General features: G+C 39.0%; 1 protein-coding gene across 2 annotated transcripts in view; it reads left to right on the forward strand.

The window, feature by feature from the left end:
* Positions 1-12,252, forward strand: part of RNF217 (ring finger protein 217) — a 65,293-nt gene that overhangs the window by 36,922 nt on the left and 16,119 nt on the right. For both annotated transcript variants that reach the window (XR_007202294.1, XM_048297330.1), the window contains exons 3-4: positions 2,722-2,886; positions 10,240-10,441. Coding sequence is in view for 1 of the 2 variants with exons in the window: in XM_048297330.1 (XP_048153287.1) it covers positions 2,722-2,886; positions 10,240-10,441 (367 nt within the window). In the remaining variant the exon portion in view is untranslated. The remainder of the gene's footprint in view (positions 1-2,721; positions 2,887-10,239; positions 10,442-12,252) is intronic.

Consider the following 12,252-nt stretch of genomic DNA (forward strand, 5'->3'; position numbering starts at 1 on the left):
GCAGAGAAAAAGTGGAATAAGAATGTGAAAGAACAGAATTGCCCTGTTCTGCTTCTGTTTCTTAAGCACAGAGGCATCACACTGCATCCAAGTCTGAATGGTTTTAGGAGTTTGTTTTGCAGCCACTAGTTCCAAGAAAAATAACTACTTAAAGGACATAGTTTTCTTTGCTTCTGTAAGTTATGCTCAGGCAGCATTGAACCACAGAGAAGTGAAGTGGCCCATTCAAAATATAAAAACTATTTACTAGTTCAGTTTTGAGGAAGGTGCTGTCAGGGTGACAGGTGGAAAAGGAAACTGGTAATGAAACATAGAGTTCTCACTAGTTCAGTTAGGGCCATTTGTGGTAGGAAATGTTATTTTGAGTTCCTGTGGTTATAGCCTCATCCTGTATTTCAGTACTTTCTGATTAATGTGTGTGGAAACCTCTGATGTCTGTGTGTGTGTGTCTTGGTTTGAGACTTAAACTTACACACTAAGTTTAAATATATATCCTGGTAGCTGCTGCATTGTTTTCATTTGTGTACATGCTATAATAGAAAGATAGAGTCTGCAATTAATTTCAGATATTCACCAAAAAACAAACCCAACAAAAAACAAACCCACAGAACTGTGTTTTAAATTAGGTTGCCCTTTTTTTAAAAAAAAGAAGCTTTAATTTGCAGCTTCCTGACCTGTTGATTTGGGTTTGTATTTTTTAACATCCATCTTCTATCTCAAATGTCTGAATACTGCAACGGATAAAAGTCTTCAGGTTGTAGAATGCTTACTTGTGGCTACAAGCTCCATCTTTGGCAGAGGCATAACAAGTACTGAGCACTACAATATGATGCTTGCTATAATCTGTCATCCCAGCAGTAGGACACTGTGACATGTTGTTGAAAGACAAATTCAATGCTGGGAGAGAGGGCGGTAGAAAAAGGAAAAAAGAAAGATATGGAGATATGGGGTTGGCTAGGTTAGATGACTCTTGTGCATATTGGTTTTTAAAGTGTTGTGGAAACGTTGATCAGTGCTCTGTGTTAATTTGGTTAGTAGCAGTATATATATATCATTCTTTAGGTTCCTCAGAGCAGGAAATTTCCTTTCTGTTATACTGGTTTTATTAGGAGAATTCATCTGTGAAGCAGTGATGCAAGGTAGTATGTTTCCATTGTTTCAGCTTCTTGGCCACTGGCTCATTAAATCTGAGAAAGGGTACCAGTTATATTTTGTATTACTTTTGTTTTGTACTTTATCATGGCCTTGGACAAGTTTTCAGGTAAAAAATAGTAAGTTTGTAATCCACATGTTTCAGTCCTAATGTGTTGTTTTCCTTTAAACAAGATGTAGTCATTGCATATATAAATAATTTTGGCTACCCCTAGCAAAATATAAGATCAGAGCACCTACTTTGGACTCTTAATTGTAGTCAAGGAAGCATAACACCAGTTGTCATGACTCAGCAGGAGGGTACAGCAGCTTGTGGGAGTGAGAACTTGAGAAATGTTTTGAGGGCTTCACACATGACTGCCCTCTAGATTTAGTTTCCTGAGAAGCACCCCCGCACTATGCATGGTCAGCGCAGATGTGTCCATGGTTTGATGGTGAGCCATGTCTGGACAGAGATATAACCAAAAACCCTTGGTTTGGCTGGTTGAATTCCTCAGTCCCATCCATCAGCTGGGTACAAAGCCAGGGCAGTGCCAGACATGGACTGTACCTGGAGATGGTGAACAGTGCTCAGCAGTCACTTGAGAGGCTGAGATGTTGTCATCTTTCAGGCTGAGATGTTTTGCGGCCAAACAGCAGAAGTGAACATTCTGCAGGAGCCTGGATGTGCCTGAGTCTAGTGTGGCTTCTAGTTCTTGCTTTCCTTAGTCATGATCCAGGTTGGAGGCCTGTCTTTTGTTAGATAAGCAGCTGCAATATGCCTCTATTTATTACTCCTACAAACACAGCAGCTGCCTTAGCTTTTCATTAAAAAAATAAGCAGGCTGTGGAAGATGATGTGATGATGATGGTACCTGTTTGACACAATGATTTAAAACCTAGGGAGTGGAAAGAATAGATCCTTTCTCAATTTGAATATGGCTTGTGGGTTTTGCCATTAGGTGTTGGCACAGCCTCAGCTTGCCTTGACGCAATCAAGAGCAAAAGGAGGTGCCTGACTTCCCGATGGTACTTGTAGCTCTTGGATGAGATCCTTGCTCATGGCCCTTTTTCCCAGGACCATTCCTAATATAAGCTTCATAACCCATGCTGAGTTCTGTAGAGCTCCTTCAGAAAACCAAGTACTGTCTGTAATAGCTTTGGGCAGTGAAGGTTATTATTCCTAGAAAAAGATAGATCCACTATACTGAAAACTGTAAGCTAATTTTTAGGTGTTCTCACAAATGTATTGAAGGCAGCTGAATAAGCTTTCTGGATTCTGCCTTTTGTCAGGTGAACCACACAATCAATTTTGAAGTAGTACCTGTGATTAAACCAAGCTACTTGTGCTTCATTTGATTGAGGCCTTTCCCGGCTTTAGCAATTACTTCTGTATTTTCTCTCATTTAAAAAGGAAAAGAACAAGCTAGCTCCCACAACTTCTTGTGTTTTTAAAACAGATCCTTCAAAAGATGTTAGATCTTTGCTGGGCAGCTGCCCTCTTAATTGAAGAGCAGTGGTTTTAAAACAGGCTTTCTAGTTGTATCAGCACCCAGCTTGCAAATATGTGGTGTTTTCTCATTTGTACAGATCCAGTGTCCATCTTGCCAATTTGTCTGGTGTTTCAAGTGCCACTCTCCCTGGCATGAAGGCGTTAACTGCAAAGAATACAAGAAGGGAGACAAGCTGTTACGTCACTGGGCCAACGAAATCGAACACGGGCAGAGGAATGCCCAGAAGTGTCCAAAATGCAAGGTGAGCTGCTCTCCCTTGGCTTGCAGGTAGTGGCTTCAAACTATTCAAATACACATTTAAAATAAATATTTGTAGCTTCTGCTCAGCATTGGAAATGAAATTCACACTTGCTGTGCAGTTTCTTGTCAATGACCCATTGAGAAAAAAGGTCAGATGCTTTTCTTGCTGGTTCCTGCACTGATTCTGCAGAATGTCTGCATGTAAAAGAAACATTATGGAAATCATAAGAGGGGGCTTTGATGTATGCTTAGAATCATAGAATAATAGAAATATTTGGGTTAATTAATTGCAGAATAAATTAATCCTAAAATAAAGTTTTAAAGAAATGGAAAGCTTTAGGGAAATACAGTGCCCTTTGTCAGGTTTTCCAGAGAGTTTGAGTGTATTCAGTGTCTGAGTAAGGCTGGAAATACTCTGTCAACAAGTTAACTAAGGGAAATTAAGACTTGGCAAAACTGTAAATTTTGTAGGATTGAATGTTAGTTCTTCACAAGTTGCGTCTCAAGGTGGCACTTCACAGGCCACACTTCGAGTGCTGTGTCCAGTTCTGGGCCCTTCACTTCAAGGACGACATTGAGGTGTTGGAGTGAGTCCGGAGAAGAACAACAGAGCTGCTGAAGGGTCTGGAGCACAAATCCTATGAGGAGTGGCTGAGGGGGCTGAGACCCCCCCCTGAGCCTCCTTTTTAGCCTGGAGAAAAGGAGGCTCGGGGGGGAACCTTTTCATTCTCTACAACTGCCTGAAAGGGTGTAGCCAGGTGGGGGTTGGCCTCTTCTCCCAGGCAGCCAGTGACAGGACAAGAGGGCATAGCCTCAAGCTGCACCTGAGGAGGTTCAGGCTGGACATCAGGAGGAATTTCCTTGCAGAAAGGGTTATTAAACATTGAAATGGACTGCCAGGGAGGTGATGGAGTCACCAGCCCTGGAGGTGTTAAAGAAATGCCTGGATGTGACAGTGCCATGGTCAGGTGACAAGGTGGTGACCAAAGGTTGGAGTTGATGATCTCAGAGGTCTTTTCCAACCTAGATGATTCTCGGAAGTCTTTCTCATTATTCATTTTCAATGCTGAAATGCAGTTCCACACCCTAAAAATGTCATCAGTCCCTTCCGAGATGAGAAGTATTTTGCACTATTCAAATGAGATGCAACAGCCCTGCACACCCCTGCCCCAGTTGTCCTTAATGAAGGCTGCTGTTAAATTTGTTCACTGTTTTTTTCACAGCTACCAACAGAGTAGTAAGTCAAAGCTGGAATGTTTTATAGAAAATGAATATTGAATGGGAAGATTTACTTATAAACATAGAAAGTGTACGTTACACTTTGAGCAAATAAGAAAATGTTCAGTTTACTAAGTATCGTATTTTGGTCTTTGAGAAAGAAATGCCTGTGATGCCATAGCTTGAAATTGAAAGATTTCAGAACACTGAGCAAAACTGGAAAGCTTTGAAATCAGCAGCTGGTTGTTTACCCATCCTGCTGAACACATGTGACCTTTTATAACAGAGTTTTTTACAGCTTGTTTTTTGGTAAAAGTTGATAGGTTTGAGCCAGTTCTAAAAAAGTTCACTTTCTGGGAAGTCTTAAAGTAAAATACTTTGTTCCTTCTAGAGTGGGAAGAAGTATGTGTTTTGATTTTAATTGTTTGACTTGTGTCCAGATTCAGATTTTATGACAGTGTGAATGATGTTACTTAAAATAAATTTCAAAAAAATTAAGAAAGTGGACCAAGCAAAAAAATATGAATGTAGAAAAACAGGGGTGCTAAGAAGGCTGGTAGCTGGAAAGAGAAAGGAACAAAAACTGCTAAGTCTAACATTTAGCCTGAATAAGTTAAAATTTAAAATGCCACATTTAAATATTCAACTCTTTTCACCATCTTTAAAAGAAAAGGCTGGATGCCTGAAACTTACATAGCTTGTTACTAATTCTGAAGCATGAAGTTGCATGAATTTGGCTGCTAATTTAAAAAATACTTTAGGTTTCTTTTCTTAATCAAAGGAAAATAAAACCTACTTGGTGGGAGGCAGTATGGAAACTTATGAAACTAGAACAGAAAAAGAACCTCTGTTAAGTCCTTCCTGGTAATGCGGCATTGTAAGTCAATATTGAAGAGGGGATTCTACCTTTTTATAAGCTGTTGCTACCCCAACTCTTGATACTTTTTTCTTCAGAGATGAAAAAAGTTCTTCCTGCCTACAATCTCCAAAATGTTTCTCTCAACACACAGTTTATTTTTAGATCAGATCTATCACCTGCAGGTAACCAAAAGTACCACTTAGCCAGCAGTTAGTTTAAAAAATACATCTTTGAGTAGTTCAAAAAAATACATCTTAAGCGGTATTCTTCATCAAATTTTTCGTAGGTGTTTGAGCATGTGGGGATAAGCATTCTGACATTTAAAAATTTGAAGTCAGGAGGATTAGATCTAATAGTTCTCTGCCTCTCTCTCCCATCCATCCCTCCCTCCAAAACCTGTATATAAAATAACATTGAATCAGATGATAGTCATATTTCCAAATAAAATAAAGAGTGTCAGAGAAAATAATTTGTAATGTACTACTTGATTTATCCATGTTCTCTGTCCACAGAAGCAATGTTTCAGGTGAAAACATACTTTATTTTTAACCTCTTTCATATTTTGGTTGAAGATTTGCAGCAGCCAAAATTTACAAACAGATTGAGGGAAAGTCAAGACTAAATTGTGTCTAAAGGTTTAATCTTTACACTAAAACTGAAATGAATGGAAATTAAAGGTAGAAACTTAAGTAGAGGTACAATTTCTTTACTGAAGTAGTTTGTAAAATTACTGTTAATTTCCAAAGTGTGATACTGATTACAGCGTAAACTGTGACCATATTTTACAGATACCTTCTGGAGATAATTATTTATACACACAGATACATACACACACAGACTCTTTTTAGCTGTACCACGGAGAAGTCGAATACATTATCTTGTCTGGGCATGCAGGTGAGAAAATCAGACCACACTTACGGGGTATGTGTACACAGAGGCAGATCCTCAGGTAAATATTCATGAGTATTTCAGTGGTTTGGGTAAGTGATTTGAAAGAACATAATCCTTTGTAATATGAATATAGCAGGGACTGTTCGATAAGCTTAAACTTGATTACTTTTTCATGTAGTCGGATACAGCTTTAGCACATCTAATAGGAATAGCTTATATTTACCTGGCCTCCCTAAGATGTGTTTACATAAGATAATAAAAATGTTACATGCTGTCCAAATACTTAATTGTAGATTCATGTTGTGACTGTGTGTCAGTATGGAAATATGGAAAAATGCTACTTTTTTAAACTGTATCTTAAATTAATTTCAACCTATTTTTTTTTAATAGACCCTTTTCCAAATTTACTATACACTGTTTTGAGAGTCAATATAGACCTTTTTTCTCAACAAGGAAAAAAAAAAAGTGTCCAAGAAGTGCTGGTCTTGTTCTAGAGTAAGTTGGCTAATAAGTGCAAATTTGCTACCTGTTACTGGATGTTATTTGCCAGAATCTGTAGCGTTATTTGTCTTTCCCCACTACTGTTTTAGGGGGTTATTTTTTACAATTTATTGGTATTTTTGCAACAAAATGCTTTTGTTTCCACAAGTGTTTTTACAGTACAGCAAACCAAGGAAATACTCCATGTTGGTGTTATCTTACCACAGATTTCAAGAGCAACACTATCTGAAGAAACACCATATAGCAGCTCTATCTTAGAAAGCTTTGAACAGCAACAGAAATTTAAGTAAACAAGCATGTCAATGCAAATAAAGGACTGTGCACTTATCTGATTCATAGAAGCGTTATTTGATAATGCAGGGCATAGTTTTTGGAGGTGGTCTGCAAATTAATTCTCATCTTTTGGAGGGAGGAGAGTCCTTATTTATATACAGAGGGATAAAGGTGTGCAGATTTTCTTCAGTGGTGGAGGAGACGTGGCCACTCATCCTCAGAGCTCTTGGCAATGATTCCTGTAGAAGATTTCTATGAGAGCACATGTAACATGCAGAGGGGGCGGAGTGAGGGTCTGAAATAGCTACTGTGCTACTTCAGTTGTTACTTAAGACTCTGAACTGGGTGTTTGCCCTTGGTGTGTAGTTTTCACCCCTGTTGTTCTGGGAGCCATGCTTGGATTTCTGAATGGCTAAACCTTCGCCTGTAAGGTGAGCATACATCTTTGATTTTGAACAGGCCCTAGGTGCAGGATGAAGTCTGCTTTGGCTGAATGCATGGGGGCAGAAACTGGGCTTGCAGTGGCCGTGCTGTCACAGTGGCCCCTCTACCCTGGCTGTGCTGCAGGAGAGCCTGCAGTCACACAGGGCACTGGGCCCTACACAGCCACAGCTTCCCACAGCCAGCGGCATTCCTGGTCCTACACATTCCCCCAGCTGCCTCTTGGGCACTGTGGTGCTGTCAGTGGAGCAGGAACACTCACGGTATCTGAGCCATCAGCGATTGCCTTCTCAACCTATAGATTTGTAATCCATCTCTGTCAGTGGATTATCTGGAGGGCAGGGAGGCATGTCCATGTGAACTGGAGCTGAAGTTGATCTGGTGGCATGTCATGTCTTAGGCTTGAAAGCAGCCTGACCAAATGATACAAAGTTCACCTGGCATAGTCAGTCTGCAAAGCATGTGATAGGGAGTCCAAGCCCTGCATCTAAGGTTTGTGGGGTTTTTTACTTCATTTTTTAATCAATTGTTTCCTCACTGGAAAAAAGGAAAGGTTTTGCAATAAAAAGGTATAGGCAAGTACAACCGGTTGTTCGAGTCATAGCATTTGAAGATAGTTATATGTGCAGATGAGTATTGACTAAAATATTTTTATGGTTTGCTTTTTGAAGAAGCAAACATGAAGTGCGTGTAGTTGCAGTATTTGTAAGAAAATAAATCCTTATCAGCTTCTTTCATATTTCAAGAGGACAGTATGTCTGGAGAACTAGAGCAGAAACAAGCAGATTGACAAATGGTTCAGGAGTGGTGCATGACTAACTGGAACTGGGAGGCTTCTAGGGAAGCATGGGTAGAAGGATGGCAGGCAGTTTCTAAGAGGTGCATATTTCTGAAACGTATGAATGGTAGAACATAAAATGCTATTGGTAGCATCTCCTTGAAGTTCTTACTACCAATAAAAATTAACTTATTTTTGAAATGTGCAGTAGTTTTGGTTTGCATCTAGGGTTTTTATAGGTTCCAGGATTCTACAGAATTCCAGTGGGGATGGATGGTAACTTAATTGGGTTGGTAAATTAGAGAAGTGAGAGGAGAATTCAACAGCCTTGATTCAAAAAGAAAACAAAGCAACCAGTTAATTCTCATTAGTGTCACAAGATCTAGTTCCCTCATTTACATTTTTAAGATAGAATCAGCAGATAAGGAAAGTCACCTTTTAAATTACAAAAGTCTGTATAGTTGCTGAGTTTGTCACCTGAAAAATTAGTTTGCATTAAATTTTAAAGTTAATTTGTCAAAATACATTAAGTCACTATTAAAATTCCTTTATTTCAGTTCAAGTTAACCTGAGGAATTACACTAAATAAACTATGGCTCCATAAGTGGGGTCAACAGTTTTTTTCACATGTAACCTGAGAAGTGAGAAGTCGAATTGACAATGTAATGTCCCTTTTGGAAAAAAAACCCGTATCTTCTTAAGTTATGCTTAAGTTGGTATAATACTGGGTAGACCTCTCTTTCCACTTTGCCTGCTGTCAGTGCTTAACTGAAAGTTTTGAGGTCAAGTGGCTTATGAAGCTCATCAGCAATGGTGTTTTTTCAGGTGCTTCTGGAAAACAGGACACCTGTGATACAGGAGAATTCCTTGGGGTAGAGGGGGATGTTTTGCTTGGTCAGACAAATTTTAAGTCTACTAGAATACTTACTAGAAAGCTTTTTTTTTAATAGCCCAGTTCTCTCTTTTGTGAATGTTTTTCCCCTCTTTTGTATAAAAACAACATTTGAAAGCATAGAATTGCAAATTCTGACATCATTACTGTGGCACAAGGATGCTGGCAGGTGTAGCTGGAACTACTGTTACCTTTGTAACTCTTTTACCACCAGTGTTGCCGGTGGAAGGCATCACTTTGTTACATGTATAAAGTGCCAGTTTCAGTAGATGTTTGGGCGAGCAAGGTAAGATCCCAGATCACCCCTGATCAGCACCAAAGGACAAATGCATTTGACCCTCTCAGGAATGTCAGATAACCCAGGAGTCACGAGGTTCTCTTGAGCTCACTGAACTTTCAGTGTCTCTGGTGCTTGCAGGGCCACTGAGTGGTTATGCCATGTCTTTGCCTGTACCTTCCTGCAAAATAAATACGTGTAGGTAAGTATAGGAGTTTCAGGAGGCATCAGTTTATCTGTTGCAGGTTTCAACAGAGGAAATTCAAACTGGATGTAATGGAAAAAAGTATTCCTGGGGAGAATGGTGAAGCATGGTACAGATTGCTTGAAGAGGCTGTGACATACCTATGCTTGGAAATTTTTTAAATCGAGTGGGATGAGACCTGGAGCAATTTGATCTGGCTGCAGTTAGCTCAGCTTGGAGTTAGGGGTTAAAATAGATGACCCTCGAGCATCACTTTCAACGTCAGTTATTAGGCTATCTACCATTCCACTGAAGAGTGTAGTCTAGGAATGCAGGATGGGGAACTATTTATGCAGGCAATCAGTAGAAAGATGGCTGTAGAACCGGGGCAGCCCTGCTTCATGCTGTGGTGTGGGAATCAGGAAATTGTAATTTTTTGTAATTTTTTATTCCACATATAGTTTGTGGAATCTTTTTTTTTTTTTTTAAAGAAGAAAAAAAATCTCTATTTCTCAAATCATGCACTGTGACAGCAGTGTCTTTCTGGTGTTTATTACAAAATGCCAAATCAATTTGTGATGGAAAAGGGAGTGGAGCCACAGGTGGCCTAAGAAGGGAAACCCATGTGTGGAGGGGTCAAACAGAGTTCATAACTATATTTATTATATATCATAACTGTGTTGCTTTTATTTTTAATAAAGTTTGGTGCTAATATATCTACTTCAGTAATAAAAACAAAATGTCAGTAAGGGCAAGAATTCTCATCTGATATGAAGAGTGTTTAAACAAAAAAGTAGGATTATGTAAGAAATGGGAATCTGGAAGCAATAGAACTCATATTTAATGCTCTGAAACATGCCTCAGAAAAACATTATTGTCTTAAGCCAGCTGCAGTATTAATTAATTCAAATACTGACTTAGCAGGGGGTTGCTTGCAGCTTCTTTTCATCTGGCACGTGAACTGCCCCAGGTGGTGCCCACTTTCCTGTGCTTAGGAAGGGGGGCAAAATAATATTTCTTTTTTCCTTCTGCTCATACAGATCCACATCCAGAGAACTGAAGGGTGTGACCACATGACCTGTTCACAGTGTAACACTAATTTCTGTTACCGTTGTGGGGAGAGATACCGCCAGCTCCGCTTCTTTGGAGATCACACGTCAAACCTCAGTATCTTTGGATGCAAATACCGCTACCTCCCCGAGAGACCACATTTAAGGAGATTAGTGCGAGGCTCTGTCTGTGGTGAGTGGATTAATGTACCTTGTGGTACATGAAGTGATTAGGGGGATAGGGCAATTAGAGTTAAAACTAGTGGTTTAAAATATTGGATGGGCACTTTGTTTTTCAGTTATTCAATAGGTGGCTTATTAAGTGTATTTAAATATATGGCATTTGCCCTCCCTTTTTAGATGGACTGTGTACAACTAAGTATTATGTCCTCTGCAGATAGCTTGTTTCTTAATTTTTTTAGTAATATGTAAGCAAACTGGAGAAGTGCTGTCAATATGCATGTTGCTGGCTGTGTTCATTATTCTTAAGGTATATTGGAGAAATGGATCAGAGGAGGAACCTTATTTAAATTAACCTCGGTGTAAGACTGTCTGAATAAAGTGCTCTTTGGATTTGAACCTGATCTGAGTGGAAAAACTCAGGTTTTCCCATATAAATAGGAGGACACTGTTGTAACTGTTAGCTTTAGTTCAGATAAAATCCAGCTTGAAACAAAATACAACTTATATACATTAATTTTGCTCACAAAAGTATGATGCCAAAAATGTATTTTTATTAAACAAAAAGGCACTCATAATTTGCTTTTGAGCCAGATACATAGATGTCTCAACCTATAGAAGCACAAGATATTAAAGTAGACTATTACATTGTGTGGTGTCTTACATATATGTCAAGCTCAGTCATTGTAGCGAGTTTACAGCATGTAAGGTGGCCTATAATGTTACAGGAAATGGATGTATTAACTGCCAAAAACTGGGAACCTATTAAGGAAAATAGAACTTTTTGTACTTTGAATTAAGGCATAAAAATTGGAAATGACTTGTAGCTCACCTAGGATGAGGAAATGCTCTGAGCTTGATCATAGAGGTAAAGGCAAGAGATGGAACATGTGGGAAAAAGCAGACCTGAGGTGAAAAAATTAATCCTGAGCCAGACACGTTCCAGTAAGGAAACTAGGTGGTTTCCAGAGTAACATAAGAATTGACACACAAACTCAAAACTTGTTAATAAAAATGCCAACCTTGCTGCGCTGCAAAGATGTGGGAGATACGCAAACCTGGACTGCTTGTTCAGCAAGCGACAATGTGTCATCCAAGCCCATTAGTTTGACCTCAGGAGTTTGCAAGGCTTTGTTAACAAACTTTGAGAGAGGTGATTTAAAGATACAGAAATAACTAGAAAGGGGATGAAAATTGAAAATGATACATACTCTGATACATTTTGTAGAGAGAAATTCCAACACACGAGAAGATCTAGTCTAGATTAAAGACAATGATGTCATTAGGGCACATGAATATAAGCGTTCATTAATAAATTTAGGCTTAAACTTCAAGAACTGTTTCAAAGCACTAAGTAAGATTTCAGAAGAGTTTTTAGTAATAGCCATAATGGCAAACAATGTAAGCTGTGTTTAAATAGATCTTGTTATATTTGGTGTAGTTAGTCTCTGCTGTAGCACCAGATTGTACTCTGAGACATTACCAAGTCATTGCTGCTCAGATGCAGAATCATGGGTAACCTTATTAGAATCATAGAATAGGGACCTTTAAAAGCCACCTGCAATGAGCAGGGACATCTTCAACTAAATCAGGTTACTCTGAGCTCTGTTCAGCCTGGCCTTGGATATTAAAGCTTCATGGTAAATATGTTTATGCTCATATTTACAAGATCACACATGGAGAAGGTATAAGATATTTTTATTTTCATCTCCTATTTGCAAGTGTACTTGTGGTTTGCATTGATTAATAAACCAAGAAGGATTAGCAAAGCTCAAAGCCTCAGATTGCAGTTCTCATAGGGTTTTCTGTTATTGATCCTGATAC

Source organism: Corvus hawaiiensis, chromosome 3 (assembly GCF_020740725.1).
Source record: "Corvus hawaiiensis isolate bCorHaw1 chromosome 3, bCorHaw1.pri.cur, whole genome shotgun sequence".
Classification (NCBI taxonomy): domain Eukaryota; kingdom Metazoa; phylum Chordata; class Aves; order Passeriformes; family Corvidae; genus Corvus; species Corvus hawaiiensis.